At 44.6% G+C, this 21,061-nt stretch overlaps 1 protein-coding gene across 1 annotated transcript; it reads right to left on the bottom strand.

The window, feature by feature from the left end:
• Window positions 1–393: 393 nt before the first annotated feature.
• axin2 (axin 2 (conductin, axil)) lies at window positions 394–16,730 on the bottom strand. Its single transcript, XM_022210687.2, has 11 exons — window positions 16,501–16,730; window positions 14,774–15,720; window positions 12,298–12,438; window positions 9,433–9,535; window positions 7,368–7,508; window positions 6,380–6,801; window positions 6,135–6,284; window positions 5,804–6,031; window positions 5,577–5,681; window positions 4,856–4,981; window positions 394–2,264 (listed from the first exon to the last, which is right to left on the bottom strand). Exons 2-11 carry the CDS (start codon window positions 15,607–15,609, stop codon window positions 2,138–2,140), a joined length of 2,379 nt encoding a protein of 792 aa, XP_022066379.2. The 5' UTR covers window positions 15,610–15,720; window positions 16,501–16,730; the 3' UTR covers window positions 394–2,137.
• Window positions 16,731–21,061: the final 4,331 nt, after the last annotated feature.

Here is a 21,061-nt window from a genome sequence, read left to right as displayed (position 1 = left end):
AGTGGCCAGTTTATTAGATACATCTGTGACATCTGATGTATTCCAGTGCAATAGCTTTGCCATAAATTCTGCTTTTAGGAAGCTTCTGCATTTCAAGTTTTTGCCAAATAAGGATTCTGCTTCTTTGTTCATGTACTTCACTGCCTTTCATGTGTATTATAAGATACATGAGAGGGAAAACATTGGATTTTTTTTTATCTGTATCTAATAAAGTGGTGTTTGTTTCTGCTTAACCGGGTGTCCCAGACTGATTTTAGCATTGCAAGCATCTTAAGAGGACAAAATATGTGAGCCAACCTTAAATCAGAAACACATGAAAAATGTGGTGGTGATGAGAATCCAAGGAAAGTCATTCTGAAGAATCATGAAAGAAGCAATTCCAGTCACATCAGCTTTCATTTGAAAAATATAAAACTTTAATAAAGGCTACATCTCTCAATAATTACAATAATTATAGGTCCATGTAAATCTTTAAATGAAACTCTTTATATAATGTATAATTTACAGTTTAGATAGAATGAACCAAAAACAAAAAAAAGGCCGTGGTGTAAAAACAAAACAAAACAAAAAACATGATTACAGGATATTATTAAAAGCATAAAAATATCTTTTCAACATAAAACCCTTCTGAAAACTAAGGGATATATATTAAAACCCTGAAACAGGGTAGCACATGGTATGGCATCCATGTAGGCACAGGTGCTGTACTCATTAAACACCAGCGATTTTGGATGTGTTGTGTTGTTTGTGTGTGTATGTGTAGTTTATGTGTGCATCACATGTGTCACTATCCATACTTCAGAATGCATAATTACAATGTACACAGGAGCTCTGCTATATACGGTGTTATTGTAACAACATTCATAAGATACTGGAGCCATTATTCTTCAATTTTTGTCTTTTTTGTGTGTTTGTGTTTTCCGACACGCTAGCTGACTTCCTCAAGAAGTCGTTTCTCAGCGACCCAAACTGATTCTTGTTAGCACAAGTTATTTTGGTGTTGGGGCTGTAAACACTGCCATTATTAGATGGTACAACTTGTGCTCTAGGTCTCCTCTCTGTGTGGGTCTGCGACTGCCACCCCCCCATCCCTGTGCAATGCCTGGTTTTTACCAACAAAGGCACAACAAAAAAGATTGAGCTCTGTCCGGACTGAGACAAAGAGGAAAAAAAGAAACGGGGAGAAGGAGGGGAGGAGAGGAAATGCTAGTGTGGCAAACTCAACGGTAGAAACTATCAGCAGCATATAAGACTGGGACTGACCATTAGAATAGCGGAGGGAGCGCGCCTCGGACAAGACCACCGATAAGGTTGTTAGTTTGGGTCGGATGTGGCTACAAGGCTATGGGAGGTGCTAGGCTTAGCGTCACGTCCTGTTGTGTAACATTAAAAACTGAACAAAAAACAAACAGTATCACCACAGTATTCTCCCAACATTCAAAGCAGCTTGCCCATTGGCTGGAAATAAGGGAAATTGGGGAGGGACACAGGTTTAAGAAGATTTGGGAACGGGGTAAAAGGTTGGTTTTTTTTCAATAAATACTTAATAAAAAAAATTTCAACTCATGACAAAAAGCATCTATATATATAATACATGTATATATACATATATGCATGTATGTATATGCACACGTATGGACGTTTTTGTTGGAGTGTAATGTTAAGAGCAGGTTGGTGGCGTCTTCAGCGCCTGTCAGTCTGTCGTCACATCACAACACAACAGTCATCTACATCTTCAGTGGTTATATTCAAGAAGAGGCAGGGTCTCCCCCCCACTGGCCTCCAATCATCATCATCATCTTCGTATTGGTCTCTCTTTAAAGTCTCTCGTGTCATTCCCTTGTGTTTCTAAGGCTGATTGGTTGAGAAAGTCAGGGAGGGGCGGCGCCTCCTCTGGGTTTCGGCATACTTCATTGGCTCGTCTTCCTTCAATCACTCCTCTTGTGCTGGATATATTAACTCTGTTTAGCTTAACATTAAGAAATAGAAAATAAAAAATTAAGAAAAAGAGTCCAAAGTGTTTTTTGTTCTTTTTCGTGTAAATTACAGAGTCTCTTGCTCAAGTTTCTTAGCTTTTGGTTGGGAGGGGAAGGGCATTGGGTGGTTGGTTGGCAGCAATGTGGACTTTTTTTTTTTTTTAGTCCATCCTCTCCACTTTGCCCAGGACTTTGCCCTCGTACATGGGCAACACAGTGGCATCCTCCCACACCTCCTCGAACACCGCACCACACTCAAACTCATCGCTCGCCTTCTTGAAGTAGTACCTAAGGAGGAAAAAACAAAAGAGAGAGGGTTGTGATTAGAAAACGTTTAGCGTAGGTGAGGGAAAAAAAAAAATCTCAAACCCAACAAGAGTGGCAGCAGGAGTGCATCTGATACATTTCATCGTGTTTTTAAAACCGCTTTGAGGCACCTACACGACTACTTACATATACATGCTCGCGCACAACTCCCTTTAGTCCAAATCAAACACAGACACACACACTCTGAGAGCCAGAAATGGATCCTGCTCAAAACAACTTAGTCATAGCCTTCAATGCCATCCCTGCACACTTCAAAGGTAGAGCCTGACTCCACATCACACCGCTGCAAAACAGAACTGAACCCTCCGTTTAAACGCTCCCTGTGATAATTCAGGCTGCTAGGAACAGCCTGTTTGTGTTGATGTTTTGTGTATGTGTGTGTGTGTGTGTGTGTGCAAATCCAAGTGTGCGCCTTTCCTCATCTGATTGTGCATCTTCACTGCAGCCCATTCTACAGATGCCTATCTGTCCTGCAAGGTCTTATTAAAGTTGAAGGGTTAATTAGAGGCTGTCTTAAGGCCCCCCTCTCTCTGTTTTCTGCAGCGCCCCCTCCCTCCTCAGTGTCTCCATGGCTTCTAATTGGGCTGACTGTCAAATGAAGGGCCTTTCTGTCACACAGGTTGACATTTCAGGTGCCTGAGAGTCTGCAAGACCACAACTCTGCACCCTCCTGCACATAAACACACACACACTCACACACATCAGCTGTCGCAGACGTGCACACACCTCGGGCAGCTTTCCGATCACCAGCAGAGAACAGAGGCGAAAAGAGGGAACAGAAAGGGAAGAAAGCAGGGGGAAGCAGAGGAGCGGAGGCCTTCCTGGCTCGGCAGAGTGGGTGTGATGGGTTGGATGTGGGCCGAGTCTGAGGGGCTTTACCCCGGCAGGGTGGAGGAGGAGGAGGAGGGTGGCGACTGCTCAGACAGTCTCCTGGAGGTCACAGGTCACCTAGCTAGCCCACTCTTCTTCTTCTCTCAAGCAGAGATAACTCCCAGGGTTAGCTTGGTCCCAGTGACTGTGAAGTCTCCTGGAGCTCCTAATGATTTCTCCTCTCTACTTTAAACCCAGCAAAAGATCAGCGGGAGGGGATTTAATGATAAGCTTTGTAATGGAAAAATGCCTCATTTTGCCCATGTGTGCCTGCGTTCAGAATATAAAAAAAGAAGAAAAAAGGGGCGAAAAAAAGCTTAGTGTTTTATGAGCTCAGCTCAGAGTCATTCAAACACATGTACGAAGAGGCGTATAGGAACGTACACATACAATCTTATTTTCCAAGTTGATTGTAATTGCACACAAATGAAGGAGGAGGAGGTTTCTTTATCACAGCTGCTAAACTTTCTACTCCACTGTGAGGTAACGTGACAGACGAGTGACGGTTTTCTTTAACAATATGGCATTTCAGCAAACTTTTCCTCGGTTGTCTAGCTACGATGGGCCTGATTTAGCCTTTTATTTTTCATTTGTTGTTTCATTTCTTGCCTAACCCAAACTAAATAAACAGATTATCCTTCTCAGTTTAATTGGCTGGATTTTTTTCAGAAGGAAAACGCGTCATTTTCAACTTGCAAATAGTTCAAAGTCATCACTTTGTTGCAGCGAGTGAAACAGAGAGACAGAAGGAGCCTTTCCATTGGAACATGTTTTATGTGGCAGGATTTTTCTCTCTTCACAACATCTGGCACCAATATCGTCTGGCAGAGCCGCGGCGTACTGTTCTCTGCTGTACCGCTGCCATGTCCAAATTAACCAACTCCACACATTCTGCTGCCATTGAAGCCAGACGCCTCATCCCCACCTCCCCCTTCTCACTCGCTCGCTGAAGAGTTATGGGATAGCAGGGGTGCAATGACTTGTTTGCAGGCCTTCTTCTCTCTTGCCTAACAAGCAGATGTGGCTGAAACCTGATGTTGATGTCATGGGCATGCAGGCTTTATGTGTTTTCAGTGGTATACAACCTACGCAGCACTGGAAGATTTATTTGATAAAGCGAGGCTGGACTTCCCGGACTGCAGGCTTCCTGATTTAAACATTTCTTTGAACTGACTGGCTATTATATTTGAAATTACCCAACAAGTTCTTACTTTGTTAGGAATTTCCCCTCATCATTTGGCACAGACAGGAGGCACATTTTCACTGTGCCATTAACAGAAGAAGGTGCTTGCAGGATTTGATTTTAATGCCTGATGCAATAGTGTGGAGGAGGAATTTGAAGGCCTAGCAATGGTCTTTGTGCACAAAATATAATGGCCCAGGCTTCAAAGCCATATTTATTAAGGCTGCCTTAGCATGGAAATCAGTACCAGATGTGAGAAAAAATTCGCTCCAGAGCCCCCCTTCCTCTCCCTTCTCTCTGTAAGCTCTGAATACAGTGGATCAGCCCACTTTCTTTTCAACTATCAGGCTCCAGTATTTCACATTCTCACTTAGCAGACAAGCATATACAAGTACCAGAAAACAAAATGCACATTCAACTAACCCTGCTACAGCACCATTCAAACAGCTGTGACCCAAGTATTTGCTACTGTGATCTGCAGCCAGTCGTGCATATTTACCGGTAGTTGCCTTTCTTGCTGAGCTGTTCCTTGAAGTGACCCAAGGTGAGGCAGTGGGTCTTCATCATGCTGCGATAAGGAATTTCTTCGCCACAGAAAAAGTAGGTGACCACCAGCTCCTTGGACCTGAAAATGCAAAATAAAACTGCTTTTAAATGGCTGCACTTGTAAGAGAAGACATCTTTGAAGTATTATTAATTAAGGATGCCAAACGGGCAGCTGGCTCGCTGACCGTTAACCATGTAAAAACCTAAAGAGGCCTCACAGTCGAGCGGCTGCAGCTCCACAGTAAACATCCACCTCATTCAACAACAGCTGCACGAAGGAGGCTGAGAACTTTGAATAACCAGGAGCTACTTAGCACATCTTTGTTTAGTTCCAGTGGATAGAGAGTGCACATGTGTGTGTTGGGAGATGGGTGGGAAGTTAGGATTCCATATTAAAGCATGTTTAATCTTAAATGATTAAAAAGTGAGAGAAGAGGAGTTCAAAGACATAGCTATGCTGACTCACAACATCTCTCTTTGAAGAGAAGAGCAAGTAAATCTGGGAGGAAGAGGGCGAAATCGCAAGCTTGTAGAGCGAGGGAATGCTCCAAAAAACATCTAAGTGGGGAATGAAATTTGGAAAACTAGAAAGTAAATGAAGGAAGGAAATAAGGACAACTGAGCTACGGACACAAACACAGGACTGTCTTGCAGTAAAAGAAGAGAAACCGTACTCGTCTGTTTGGAGTCCAGGGCTGGATAAAGAGCTGCCTCCAGTGGGGAAGGCAGCTGCTGGATGGCTCCGGTCTCTCTGAAGGCAGCTGGCTACTGTTGAGTGCCTGTAAAAACCAGAGATCAACGACTAATCAGTACTGACATCAATACTGGACATCCTTTATGTGTATTCTGTTGTGACCAATCAAAATGAGCAACATGTACGAGCAGTTATAAAGCTTCTTGCCTTTGTTTTGGCGGCTTGGAAACCTCTTCTAGTCTGCGGCAGGCCTCCTCTAGCTGTGCCAGGGTGTTGGGTGGGGGAAGGGGTGGCATGGCTGGGTCCTGGATGAAAGGGTGGCCTGGGTGGTGACCGCGGAGGTGAGCCCCGTTGCCAATGCCCCCTCCACCCCATGAGGTTCGACCGGGCAGCGTCTTGGAGTCGAGCGGGTTGGACTTCTTTAGGCCTTGAGTGCTGTTAAGACCAAAAAAGGGGTTAATATTAAGCAAGCAAGAGCTGTGAAGTTACAAGCCTTGTGGTACAGATGATGTTGTCGCAGCTCCTGACTGAGTCTTACCTGTGTGGCTTGTGCTTGCCCTGCCTCTCACTTTCCAGGATCCACTGCCAAACATTCTGAGAACGGTCGGTGGCAACTAGGGGAAGGCGCGGCGAAGACACGGCCTCATCGGAGGCCTTGACGGACCGTCTGGACAAAGTGCTGCAGCGACTGGAAGTAAAAATAGATGCAAGTTAGGACCAGAGGCAGAGCAGCCTTACTGGTGTGAAAGCTGACCACATGAGGTATTTAGAAGTGATACTCACGCAGGTGTGAAGTCGGAGTAATTGGCGCCCCCTTGAGGGCAGAGGCACTGCACTCGCTGAGCCGCCTCGGCCTCAATCTGCTCCTTGGTCTTTGGCCCAGCATGGTGATGGTGGATGTAGTGGTGGTGGATGTGCTTTGTGGACTGCCTGCCTGTCATCAGAACCTTGGTGGCCCCAGGGTAAGCACCAAAGAAGGGCCCATGGCCAGCGGACACTATTGTGCTTGTCCGATCTGGGGAATGTGAGCGAGGTGAGTGCCGAACCACACCTGGTGACTGGCAGCCGGGCGTCTTTAGGACACGTGACAGGTGCTCGTCTAAAATGGCCTGGGGGTCTTCCTCACACTGGATACCAGACGGGAGCAGAGGATGATGGAGGGAGTTGCTGCCAGTGAGGTCACTGCTCTCCTCTCTTTCCTCCTCCTGGACAAGTAAAGGAAGAAAAAAATTGAAGTTATTGGCGAAACCTTCACACAGTCACATGTGGGAAAAACATCCAGCAGTGGAATTTATGTCTCAGCTTACACTAACTTATATCTATCATCCACTGAAGTCAGAGAGAGCAAACGCCTGGATAACTTGATTTGAGTTTCCTTTTTGCTGCACTGTTATCTTCACTAACAGGCTTTGGGTGCGCTTCATCTATAATGCAGAGTGTGCCTGCTCTTCACAAAGAGACTGGCACTACACATATTCAGCAAACGTGCCACTGGAGAGTAACTAAGTGCTAACTATTTGAAGGAACTTCAAGTGTGTCTAGAAACATAAGTATGAAAGTTCCTCCAGATGAAATAAGGGAGGACATAGAGGAAAAGGGAAGAAGCAGCTAAACCAAGGCAGACTTTAAAATCCCTCGGTCTGTACCCTGTTCTTCGAATGCTGAAGCTGGCAGAAACGCTTTTGTAGTGCGGCACAGTACGATTGTCCTGAGCCAAGTTGAGTTATAATTTCCAAGTGGTAAGTGGAGGTGTCAGCCTGTGCATTCGTACCTCCTGGATCTGCTGCAGTCTCTCCTCCAGCGAGCTCATCGTGTCCTGCTCTCGCTTCAGCTTCTCCAGCCGGGCAATGAGCTGGGCGGCGAAAGCTGAGGGCTCGACAGGGGTCATCTCCTTAGGCAGCCGGTGTGTCCTCTGCAGGGTAGAAGGGCACTTTAATGTGAGTGTAACTGCTTAGTGTTTCTGACAGATGCAATATGGTGCATTAATCCACTGCCCTTGCCCCAATCCTGTCTTGTTCCAAAAAGCCTGCTACTATTCCAAAAAGGCCTAATCCACATGCCCTTGCCCTCGAGCTAACCTGAACCTTCTCTATGCCGCCCATCCCTTCCCAGATCTTCTCATGCTCAGTGCCCTTGGCAGTGCCAGGCTGCTGGGCAAGGGGGAAGAGAAGGGGGTAGCAATGGCGGGGTAGCAGTTGGTCTCGCTCGGAGGGGAGGCCCCCTGCCTGCACCCTCTGTAGCCCGACCAAGCCATCAGCTAGGCAGCCTCTGAAGTCAGCACACTTCAAAGGGCCCTTGTCAAACATCAAACGCACACTAGGGGTGGGAGGGACACGCAGCTTTAAATCTCCGAATAAAAGCCAGATATCGACAGAGAAGAGAGAGCGAGGAGAGGAGGAAGGAGAGGGGAAGAAAAAAAAGGGAGAGGGGGACAAAATTAACAGCATGAAAAAAGAGGGAAGAGGATTGAGATGTGCGTTCATGAAGTGGCAATGGTGGCGGAGAGACAGCAAGATGGAGAAGGAGGGGAAAAAGGGAGGGAGAGGATAGAGAGTCAAATACTGGGAAGATCTGAGGGGAAGTAGTAATTTATTTCCTGGCTGCATGCAGGGCAGCTCAGAGGTACTCTAGTCACATTATCATCCTTTTTCTTTAACTATATGCGCCGGCTCCTCTCTCTCCCTTTCTTACTTTTTTGTTATTTGGCACACTGGCTTTCTTGATTTTGACTCTTTTTTTGTTGTTCCTCTCATCTCTTTGTAGACACGATGAAGGGAAGAAGAAGAAAGGCAAGCGGAGCTGCTGGCAAAGGAGCGCCAGCCCTGCACGGGGCCCCCGCTGCCTGGGGCTGGTGCATCATGGGAGACAGAGCCATCTCCAAATCAGGAGGGAGACATTAAAGGAGTGCAAGTGGGAAAGGAAAAGAGAGAGACAGAGAGAGATTGAGAGAGAGAGAAAAGAGGAAACTGAGGGAACAAACAACACTGTGAAATGCATGCACAAACACACACACATACAAGCTCTTCCACATGCACATACCTGGTGTTTGGATATGAAGACAAAAGAATTTCATATTTATTTTCTTGCCTCTTTACCTCCTAACCTGTGTCAATCTGTCCTGACCCAGTTCCTCAAACCTTCTCACAACAACTCTAGCCGGTCCAAAAAAGAAAAAAGAAAAAAAGAAAAGAAAAAATAATCTTGAATTCAAAGAGCATACACTGTCTGACCAAAATACTAATGGGACCAGATATTGGTGTAGAGGAAAGTGGAACTGAATAGTGATTTGTCTCCTATTCAACTGCTGGGATACAAGCATTAGTTTCACTAATTATTCAGCCAGTTCAAAGAGGAATCTTAAGGCAGAATTCATCATTACTATTAGCATCATTGTGATGCTTATTACGAGCACAACAGATGATGCTTTGTGACATGCAGATGGAAAACAAAGATGACAACACAAGTTTAGATTAACAGCCCTACAGAAGTGACTGAGACGGGGAGAAGAAAAAGAGGGTGGTGGAGGTGGGGAGGGAGGGAGGGAGGGAGGGTGGCAGGGGGGAATGAAACAGCAGAAGAAGAAGTGAAGTGGTATGCAAATCCTGCCTTTCATTTACCCCGACTTTTATATGAAACAAGCGGAAGAATGAAATACAGTATTCTGTCACAACATGAGCTCTGAAAATAAATAAATAAAATAAAGCATAAGCTCCTTGAGGGAATCAGGACCCAGTTGTGTGTCGGTGCGTAAAAGTTTGAGTTTATCAGATTACAAAAAAAGAAGAAAAAAAAGCACTGAGGCAGGGAGTAGTAGAACTTAAGGAAGTAGGACTCACAGGAAAGTGGGGTAGCGTAACCTGGCCATTGATCTTGACACTGCGATGCATCTCTCGCTGGAGCTGCTTCTTGGTGCCCAGTTTATATGGAGGGATTCCATCTCTGCAGAAGAAAAATTAACATTCACTCAGAATGACGCCTTATTTAAAACAAACTGCCTGGTAGGTGTTGTTTTTGGGGCAGCTCATCATGCAGATCACGGTGCCTCCATACCAACTGTTAATGCATTAGCACCATTAGCCAATCTCTGCAGAGAAAGAACCCTTAGGAGGCAGTTCATCATTGAAGTGGCCAACACAACACCACCCCGTCATCACCCACCAAGCACATTACTGCTAAATCAAAAGGACCAGGGAGCCCTTGAAGCCAGGGCAACAAAAAGACATAACAAAACACGGCAGGACAATGGCAGAGATATGCTAAACATCCCACTGTGGGCTTCAAAAGAAGAGCCCCACTGATAAGATTACATCAGTCCGCGTCAACTCTGACAGCGCATGTTTGAAAAGCAGAAGAATTAGCGCTAACCTTGGTGGCTGGTTGGAGTCGGAAACTACAGCAGACTGAAGCAAGCTAGCAAATGCTGCTCAAGTCTAGTAGTTGTTATATTAATAAGAAAATGGAGATATAGACAGGAATACTAGTAGTCTCAAGACAATTAGGCATTTATTCTGGGAATCTCATTCTCCATTTTTCATTCTGTCTGTTAGCTTTTTCCAGTCAGTTGTCACTTAAGCTGGGCCAATTATCTTGGCCGTTTTGGCTGCTCAGAAGTGTCTGACCTAGCCCAAACGCTACTTTTTCTGCTGCCTCTTTGAAATCTCACACTCATGCACATATGCACCCACTGCCATCTTCGTTTGGCAAGCGCTCTGCTGTGAGCCTCTGATCTCAGCAACATCAAAAGGCTGGTTTGTAAGATAAGGTAATGTTTGAAGTTGGTGCAGCAGCATTCCCCAGCGTCCAAGTAAATCCATAAATAAGATATAAGCAAAAGAGAAAAAAATCCCCTCCACCACCCCTTCTTCCACTCCCCCCCCTCCAACCCACTCCTCTTCCCAAATCCTTCTCTTCTTGTTCTTTATCTGGGAAATGAGATTCAAATTTACTGTGTGTCTTTTAAACACTATAAAAAGGGCACACTAATCAAACTGTTCCCTTGAATGAAGAGAAGCTGCAGAGAGTTTAGGACAAGGACGGGAGAAGATCTCTGTGTCAAAGACCTCAGAGTGAGCACTATCAAAAGAATATGACTTTGACACACAATCAACAATTAGCCTGGTTTATTTCTTCTGCATTCAACTTCTGTGAGTCCCATTTTTAGTGTGCCTATGCCAAGAAGACAGTGGAGGGAGTCAGGCTGCTGATATCACCTGTGCTACAGCGAGCTTCTTCTTGTAAGAAGGGCCAACTACCAAAAATCAATGCTTCACAAACTGTACCCCTGAGACTACAAGCCATCATCCCTGAAGGCGCGGGAAGAAACAGGAAACTCTTCAAAAGTAAAAACTCAACAGCCCAGAGGAACTTGGTGCGCTAACAACAACTCCAAACTTGGCTGCAAAAAAGCATCACTCCCAAACAAAAAACTTGCCGACTTCCCTCTCACTAACAATGTTTTTTTTTTTTTATCAATCCCAACTGTCCCCACCCCCGGTTAAAAACCATGTGACGGCTCGGCGCTTTGTGCAGGTCGGGGAAGAGAAAACAGCCGTGGACTCTTTCATGGTTTCATGGGCCCTTACTTTATGGGGATCTCCTATTCAGTTGTGCAAGTCATTTTCAAAGCAGCCAGCCACCCTCTTATCCCGCTAAGCTCCCCTCACCTAACAATAGGCTGAAAGCGATTCAGTTAAGCCCTTTATACTCCATGCACTTTATTTTCTCACTCCCTTGCACTTCGAGCCTCACCACTCCTGCTATTGGCTCTGGAGGGTGGAGGAGAGGGGTTGAGGAGGGGTGTTTGGAGGTGATTTTATTTTTTTTGGTTTGGGGAGGTGGGGTGTCCTAGTCTGGCCAGGGGGAGTTCCTTGTGTCTTGTCCCAAGGTCTAGAAATGAGTAACCCCTGTGAAAGCCTCGCAGACACATGATCTCAGCACGCCGCTGAGGCCAGTGGCAGGAAACCGACCCACCATGTGAGTAAGCCTTCTTTCATTTAGTGCCAACATTTTTCAATGAGTTTGTCTTGAGGCCCGAATGGCCATTTCCCTCCACCCCCCTCTCTCAGCTCTTCAAAGGGAAAAAGCGATTAGATAATATGAAAAAAACAAGTCTGTTGTGGCAGAAGGGTGGGTGGGATGGATACATATCAACTTTGAGGAAAATGAGGCAACGCCCCCACCCACATCAAGACGTTCTCATTTTTTCTGCCTTCTCTCCAGCCTGTAACGCATCAGAATAAACTTCAAAAGGTCCTCAGACATAATGACTTTCCCAGAGTTATCTCCCTGGAGGCCACAGCAACAACTGCACATTAATAGAATTACCTGGAGTCAATCATAGAGGATAATTAAAATACATTACAGGCCATTATTTCGCAACCGTGCAGTCCCTTGGCCCAGAGAAAAAAGCTGAGTTTGTTAAACTACAGGGCCAAATATTTTTCTTCACACCCTGAGAGGTTTTTTTTCCTGGAAAGGTGAAATCTCAAATCTGGTCCAGGCGCGTTTAGATACTGTGAAAATAATAAAATTCACCCAAGCTTTGGCCACGGTCAGCTGAATGGAAATGAGCCTTTTGAAGTTGCTACATTATCTGTGGGAGCCAGCTGGGTTGTAATGAAACTGATCTACCGGCTTTTTTTTTTTTGTTGTTTTAGGTTTTCATTGAAAAAACAACAACAAGAAAAACACAAAAAACTTACACGCTACTGTCCGTCATCGACATGGAATCATCTGTCGTGGCGTCGCTGGAGATCTCGCTGTCATTGGCACTGGTGGCGGGGGCAAAAATGTAGCCAGAGTTGACAAAGTAGGGGCTGGCGGGGTCTCCTCGACGGTGGGACCTGTAGAAGACGGTTGCCAAAGTTTCAATGCGATGTGGCGAGAGGTGTGTTGAGTTTGTTTTGTTGTCATTTTCTGCAGATTTATGTGATTTAGAGCCACTTTCATGAGACTTTGGGGTCTGAGGAGTGTTACAGATGGAGCTATGGGTTCATTATTGCCCCTAACATACAAGGTTTGTGTTGGTGGACAAAGTGAGCAGCCTTGCAGAGTTTGTGTGAATGAACAACAGAATTTCCCTTCCTTCTCTCTCCTCCCTTTTGTTTAGGTCCATACTCTAAAAACTCCACTCTTTCCTTGGGAGTCCTCTCCACTCTCCCACTTTTTCTACCCCCCCCCCCCCCCCCCTTTTGCTATCATCCAGTCTGGGGGCCCTCCCCTCCTTCCCCGACTCTCCTTTCTAAAAAGTCTTTTACTCTCTCCTGCTGTGTTGCATTCCTGCTCCAGTAGTGAAGGGGGTGGACAAGGAAGAGGGAGGGAAGAAGAAGAAGCAGGAGGAAGGGGGAACTTGAGCTTTAGAGAGAGAGTGAGAAGGAGAGAGAGAGAGTGGAGTGAGAGAGAGACAGAGAGAGAGAGAGAGAGAGAGAAAGGGGGAAGGAGGGCCCCTTTCTTTATGAGAATGCCTTCTGCCGGGAGTGCTGAGGAGAACCCCAGCATGACTAAAGCCGTAGGCCCCAAGCACAAACCTGACCTTTGGAAGGTCCATGCAAAGAGTCAGGTATTTAGCACAGCTGGGCTCTCTGCACCCCCCCCACCCCCACCCCCGCTCGCTTTCTCCATCTCTTTTCTTTCTTTCATGATCTCCCCCTCTCTTTCCTGTCTTTCACCCCTTCTTCCCCTCCTCTTGTCTCTCCCTGTCTCCCTCCAAAGCATGCTTAGTCTCTGTCAGACAGATTTTTCTTTCTAAAAAAAAGAGATAAAAGTGCTGGGCACAAAAGAAAAGAGGAAGGAAAACACTGACACACAATCTATAGGAAAGTGGGGTCGGTGGTTGAAGCTGCGGAACTGAGCTGAGGATGTTTTATTGTTGTGTTTTTCAATCACTTTGGAGTTGGAGGTTTCTCAAAAAAAAAGAGGAGAAAAAAGAATCTGTGCAGTGGCAAAATTAGTTCCACATGTTTGAGATGGAAATTGGTTGACCTAAAGAGATGGTGAGCGGCAAGGGGGGAAACAGAGGGGGGAGAAAGAAGGGGGCTTGCTTTTCTTTTAGTTGAAAAAGGAGAATGCAGGGGGGGATCACACACACCGGGGAAAGCAGGATATGCCCACATGTCAACAAACCCCGTGCTTATTGGTTCCTAACTCAACATGGCCACTTCCAAGCAAATGAGCAACTGAGCTGTGATGTTATCTGACATCTGCTCACATGAAGGATAAAAAATCCTCAGGGGAGTGCTTAAGTTATTACACTTAATCAATTACTTTTGCACACCGCTATGAATAAAACTAAAAATGCTGGAGACGAGTTTAATCTCATTAAATGGTAGACAAGTTGACAGGAAAAGTATGGATCATCTATAAATTGCACTTTTCCTACCAAACCAACCTATTGAGACAGTCAAAGCTGTAATTGCATCCAGATGTGAGGACAAAGTAGTTGAGTGAAAGAAAAAAAAACTTTTTAAGCAGCCTTTGATGCAGGCTCATGCATAAAATCCAGTTTTTGAAAATGTTCCTGGCTTGAAAAGATTTCAGCTGTTGGACAATGTGTGGGACGAGCTCTTATGATAAAAGCCCGAATGCTTTCCACAAACAGTTTCTGCTTTCATCTCTGACCAAGAGAACAATATCTCTGCTTGGCGTAAGACTGACTGCACAAGTTCTTTTTAACTGTGTATTAGCATTTCTCCGCTTTAAGGAGATTTCGTGACAGCATACAATAACTATATGCCTTAGTGGGTAGAATAAAGCGGAGGGGGGAGAGAAAAAATGCAGCACAACTTTACAATAGCATCACACTGTTTCAGTCGTGAGGCTCGGTGTCTGAATTCATTCCTGAACCGGAGGAAGGGTTTCAAAGCACAGGAAACTTGAGCAAGCCAGCAGAGGGCTGCCTGCAAGACACCATTTACTTAAAAGGAAGGCTCAGATGCATTGATGTTTTGTAGCCACCCCGCCCCTCCACCCCTCCAACCCCTCTGACTAACTGCAAGGCAGGAGGGCACAAATATACAGGCATGTTCCTCTGAGACCCTTTGATCAAGTGCCTTTTACCTCCCTCTCCCTCTTTAAGGCATTTTGTGAAATCACCGCAACATATTCAGTGCAGTCTAACTGATGCAGGATCCGGACTAACACATGAGCATTAAAAAAAATCACCACAACACACAGACTCACCTGCAACTGTTCTCCAGCACTTCTGCTGCTGTCCGGATGGTAGCAGTAGCCCTCAGGTTTTTCGCTGACAGTCCAACCACAGAGCCCAAAGTTTTCGCCTTCAGGTCGGTACAACTCCATTCCTCTTCCTCAATGAGAGGAGGAAGGTATCCGCACATCAGCTTGAGGCTGCCCAGCCCGCCGTGGTTCATGTACGCCGCGTTCTCGCAGCCGGTGCGCACGTATTCGAGGTATATGTCAGAGGTCAGAAACATCTGGTATGCGTTCTCTTCCATGTTCGACTGAATTTCCGTCTGTGCCTGGTCAAACATGGCAGAGTCTATTTGTTGCTTCTTAATACTATCCCTTATGAAGGTCTTGGTGGCCGGTTTCAGCTGCTTGGCGACAATGCTGTTGTTCTCGATGTACCGCTTGAAAATAACTTTGGCAACTCGCAACGTTTTGGTATCCTTTAAGTCCATCTGTCTGAAGCCGTTGCAGGCGAACCAAAAGTCCAAAGTGTCCACGCAGTTCTCCCGCTCCAGGAAGGTCTTGAAGAGGTGAGCGCCGTCTTGGTCGCCCAGCAGAAAATGCAGAGACTTTGTCCACCGGACTAAGGGCGAGTCCGGAGACGCGCTGCCCTCTGGCTCCCCGAGTCCATCCTCGTTCCTCCGCGGTGTGGAGCCGGGAGGCGCGGCGGCGACGGCGGGGGAATCTTTAACCTTGCTCTGGGCTCTCATTTTGGCAGATCTGCTGGGGTTGTAGCATGACGCCTCTCCCTCCTCCCCCGGCACCGGGGGACGAGGAGCATCTTCTCGGAAGCTACTGCTGATGTGCTCCGTAAGCGCCCTGCTCATGGCTCCAGCTCTGGTTGCCGTGTGAGAGTGCCGTCGTGCCTCCACTGAGCTCCAGCCTAATCCTCCTCACTCTCTAAAAGCAGCGGGGGAGCTTCTCAGCTCCTCTTCACTCTGAAACACAAAGTATTGATCTAATCAAAGCCAGATCCTGCTGAACTTCAAAGAAAGACATCAAGTAAACAGTCCCTTTCAAAAAACCCTCGCCGGGTTCACAGAGAAAGGAAATATGAAAGGCTTTCTTTCCGTTTCATTTATCTATTTATAATCTAAATGAGAGATCAACTGCAGCCTACATTCTCTACGTGCATTGATCTGCCACATCAAAACGCATTTTACAAGAATAATCGTCTCGCACAGCCTCACTCTTCACCAAAACCGTATTTCTCACAACTGTGGCTTACACGTGTTTTCCTAACGAGTCCATGTCACAGGCTTCAACTCCAATTAATTCCCAATCTGTTTCGGACGACCGTACCCTTCCCCTCGCCTGCATCACTACTCGTTCCCACTCACACTTGTCCTCACCATCCCAGAAATGTACAAGACGAGCAGCAGCAGCATCTGATCTGCTCCACAATGACCTTAAAGCGCTGTAATGTACGAAAAAGGGGGTAAGAAGCCCCGCGGGAGAAGCCGGTCGCTCATGCGTAAATGCAGAAAAACCATCAATCGCCTGGGAAGAAGGTTTATTACGGCACATTATCCGAGCCACAGCCCCGGCAACGTGTCTCCACTACCAACACGAACAGAGAGACACATTTTGGAGTAAAGACCTGCAACACTGTAACGCGCGAAAAGCAGCTAAAATGACACAAAAATAACAATAATCGCGTCTTGGTTTGATGAAAATGCAACATTTCTACAATCACAGTGGCAACTCCAGCAACATACCATCGCAGAGCAGATCCGAAACCGGAGGAAAAGCCGTTAAAAAAGTTCCAGCTATTACTCCATTTCAGGTCGAATAGAGTCCAAAAACCGACCAGTAATCCAGCACACACACAGGGAGAGAAAACACAACGCCAACGACGCACTATTTAAACCCTGCGCCGTGCCACATGTGGTGTTATCTCGCTGCAAAACAAGGCGCTGTAGTTTAATGTAGCCTGTCCCATTCAACAACTGACCTCAGAGGAGGCAGGCTCAGTCCCTATGTAGATCACTGGGGGTGTCAAAATCTGGAGGAGGAGGAGGAGGTGGGGGCTCTGACATCCCACTTTTTTTTCCCAGCCAGAAGACGCACCACCCGACAAATATTCCGTTTTTTCTCTTCTTCTATATATCTGGGCTACACAAGCACACACACATAAGCTTCTTATCTATCTCACCGTATTTCTCGCCCACAAACAAGAAACATAGCCCGCATTTCTCAACTTCAAAGCTCAGCAGCAGCACATCAAAGCGGCCAAGAGAGGGGGCCTGTGGAACAGCTTCCCGACAACTTACCATCCGTGTAGCCGAGCAGCCTTCCTGATTAGAAAAGTAAAGTAAGTCCAACAACACGGCTGTGCGTAAAAGCCGCTGCGCTTCTATCCCGTCCCCGGACAGGTTTAATAAAAAATAATAAAATATTTCAATAAAGAGAGGAGCCCCCTTTTTCCTCTCGACTTCCCTCCGCAGGTAGAGTTTCAAGCGGCAGAAATCCTCCGGGCTGTTTCTGCACCAACTGGGCTAAAGGTTTAACTGTGGACTTCAAAGTGAAGAACCGCTGGCCTGGTCCCGGAAGATACATAAAAACGCAGCGCCTCGTTTGCGCAAAAAACGCAGAAAAGCGACTTCATTAATCCACTCCAAATACATTTAACTGTCTAGAAACATCCGCAGATTACAGCTCGTGTTTTATCCTCGTCGGCAAACTTTCTGGGTTTATTTATAAACTTTTCCAGACGGGGACAGGGTTTAGTTGTGTGCCAGGACCTTATCAAAGACAGGCAATCTCAAGCCAACTCCCCGAGGCTTTGGAGCGTCACAAGTAATCTACCGCGCCAATAGTGTTATTCTCACAGTCCGTCTGTCACTACACAAAGTTTCAACAGACACACAAAGCAAACAAAGGTTGCCCGTGGCCTCTTGAAGTGACAGGAGAGGATTTAGCAGCTCAGGAGAAGCCATTATAAAGAGGGTTTGCAATACTGTTTTACTGATATTCATACATTTCAGGAGGGGAATTCAGGGCAGATGTTTCCCTCAATATTTACATTAGTGCATTAAAACATGAAAGAGCCAAGGGATTATTGAAAATAGGAAAATTGAATATTACCAGAACGCAGGTGATTGAAGTGCTTTACTTTAACATTCATTGAATGTTCAGAAAACAGCAAACTTCAGGGAACATTTGCTAAACATTCAGCAAACACCAAGCTTAGGGAACAAATTAGAGGCTAAAAAAATACTAGAATGCAGGAAATTCAAGTGTTTTAGTGCACTACTTTGATGTTCATGAATATTCAGCAAACACTAAACTTCAGGGAACATTGAGGGAATATTTCCAAAACATCCAGCGAGATTCAGGGAAGAAAGCAGGAAATTCAGGCGTTTTGATGCTCTACGGACATTCATTGAATGTTCAGCAAACAGTTAACTTCAGGGAACAATGAGGAAACATTTCCTAAACATTCAGCAAACCTCGGAGAACAAATTAGTGGTTTAAAAGAAAATACAGTAGAATGCAGGAAATTCAAGTGTTACAATGCTCTACTGTGACCCTCAATGAATGTTTAGCAAACTTCAGGAAAGAATGATTAAACATTTAAAATTGGGGACTTAAAAAATATTAGATTGCAGGAAAACCAAGTGTTTTAATGTGAAATATCCTTGAGAGTTTGCTGAAGCTTCAGCAAACAACAATCTTTAGAGAACAGATTGGTGCATTAAAAATCACTAGAATGCAGGACACTAAACGTTTTGATGCTCTACCTGAACATTTTGTGAACATTTAGTGAAGGTTCAGCAAATATTAACTTTCAGGGAACAAACAGAAGCATCGGAAATCACCACAGCGCAGGACATAAAGTGTTTTGATGCTTAATTTGAATGTTCCCCGATTCTTCAGCAAACAGTCACTTCCATTGAACTATAAGGGAACATTCTTCAGGAAACAGCAACCTTCAGGGAACAACTTGGTGGATAGAAATTCACCATAATGCTGGAAATTCAAGTGTTTTGATGCTCAACCTGTAAGTTTCCTGGAGATTCAGTAAAGACATAACCTTAAGGGAACCTTGAGGGAACATTATCTCAGCATGCAGCAATTGGTAACCTTCAGGGAACAAATTCGTGTTTAAAAATTGTGAAAATGCAGGAAATGCAGATGTTTAGATGCTCATTGTGGACATTCCCTGAACGTTCCTCTAATGTTCCCTGACAGTTCAGCAAACAGTAACCTTCAGGGAACAAATTATTAAATACAAAAATGACTAGAATGTAGGAAATTAAGTGTTTTGTTACTCTATCTGAATATTTTCTGAACATTTACTGAAGGTTACCTTGAACTAAATCTGCACAAAGTGGTGCACAAAAATTGCCAGAATTAAGGAAATTAGATGTTTCAATGCTCAGCTTCAATGTTCCTTGAAGGTTCAGCTTTATACTGTAGTAGGATGGCTTAATGTGTCCCCCAATTTATACATTTATTATTGGGGGACACATTAATGCATCCCCCAATGTATACATTTATACAGTAAGATGTCTTCACTATTTCTACATTTCTTTACCATTTAAAGGCAGTTTGGGTCCATTATCCTTCTGTAATTCTTACATTATTCCCCATAAATTACAGATTTACTGCAGTAAGGGGAATGACAGGCAACAATTTGTGGTTAAATCTAATTTTAAACAATGCCCGCAATAATGAAAACTTATTCTTCAAGTTATAGCCCTGATTTGACAATCCCATAGAGTGTAACTGTCAAATAATTTACATATTAGTCACAGGATTTTAGCCACAAAGATGTCAACCTAACACACTTGCCAGTTCCACATTCAGGGAAAATGGCACAGCATGACATTTTGATTGAAATTGGACACAGAGCAAAGGCAAGAGCTGTTCTCTAGTCTTTTAATTCACATGACTTCCCTAATGTCATTGTGACAGAATCTTAAAGAGTGGGTTAGACAGTGATCCAATCCCATGGTACTTCAAAGGCTATATTGTCCCTTTGATGTTGAAAATCAACTTTAAAGGAGAATATAATTATATAAGTCAGAGGATTCGAATTCACAAAACTCTCATGATGGTGCAGGACAAGAGAACTAATGAAATCCAACTTCTCTGAGGTCCCCGAGTGGTGATTAATTCATGTCGAGTTATACATAGAGAAATAAGCATGCTGTGTAGCTGCTCCCATGTGGGTTTACAGTCATGTCAGCATCTTGGTCCATTTATGGCCAAATCTTCGCCACACATTTCACAGTGACAGTCTCATCCAGTTTGGCACTGACGATCGCTAGACCTTTATTATTTTTGATTTAGACCATAGACTGTCCATAAAAGAAAACTGAAACCAGTGTTGAAGTGAAAATGCAGCATTCTTTCAAACAGCCAGCAGGGGGCGACTCCTATGGTTTCAAAGAGATGTTTGATTATTAAGAAGTCTATAACTATAAAATATCCAAGTTACTCATTAGAAAAGGTTAACATAAACATTACAGTTCTATAAAAATCCCCCAGATTCACCCTCCAAAATTTTTTGTGCTCGCTTGAAGTGGTTTTTCAAGAAGACTTACAGGAAACATATTTTTCTAAGTTACTTAGCAAGAACTTAGTGGATATTTAGCTGAAATGACCAATCAGATATTTCCACTTCTTTTGTTGTCTTCGTCTCTAAACAGCATGAAACACGGTTAATACCAGCTGACATGAAAGAATAATTACATTTTCCCAATTCCTGAAAAATTCTCTCCGGTTTTCTTACGTAAATGGCCAGAATTTTCCAAATTTCTCCTACTTATTCAAGGTTTTTCGCAACAGTCAAGCCACACTGTTTACTGCAGCTATGCGTAGCCCTGTCTATACTACCACCTACTGTCAACATTATGCAGCGTACAATTTTCACACCATAACAGTTGATATAAACAGCTTAAGGGGAAATGATGGCACTTCTTATTTGAATTGTTACTTCAATGTAGATTTTCCAAATGGATTTTTGGCCTCAATTACTAGTTATAAGACTTTGTGAATACAGCATGTTGTTTATGATGTAGATTATCATCTCATATAGAGACAAATGCATGGTCAGTCTTTTATGTTTGGTTATCCTTTTGAGAGTTTACAGTCAGATCCACTGCAAGATGGTGACAGTCAGTTTCCAGACTCCAAGCTTCAAAACAGTAGTCCAAAAAACAAATGGGTGACATCTTTTCCACCACCTTTTATATGCAGTCTGTGATTTAGATGCTCCAAAAGTTTCTAATGTTGACAACTGACTTCTGTTGTGTTGAGTAATTTTAACAT

The sequence above is a fragment of the Acanthochromis polyacanthus genome, chromosome 3 (assembly GCF_021347895.1).
Source record: "Acanthochromis polyacanthus isolate Apoly-LR-REF ecotype Palm Island chromosome 3, KAUST_Apoly_ChrSc, whole genome shotgun sequence".
Lineage (NCBI taxonomy): Eukaryota > Metazoa > Chordata > Actinopteri > Pomacentridae > Acanthochromis > Acanthochromis polyacanthus.
The sequence above is the reverse complement of the archived record's forward strand: the minus strand, read 5'-3'. Positions and strand labels throughout refer to the sequence as shown.

Bases quoted from the DNA above. Each gene is read 5' to 3' on its own strand.
- axin2 (XM_022210687.2), bottom strand. From the start codon at position 15,609: ATGAGCAGGGCGCTTACGGAGCACATCAGCAGTAGCTTCCGAGAAGAT. The intron at 6,285-6,379 runs GTGAGTATCACT...TTTTACTTCCAG, and splicing joins TACTCCGACTTCACACCTGC to TCGCTGCAGCACTTTGTCCA. The intron at 4,982-5,576 runs GTACGGTTTCTC...TTGCATTTTCAG, and splicing joins CCTGGACTCCAAACAGACGA to GTCCAAGGAGCTGGTGGTCA.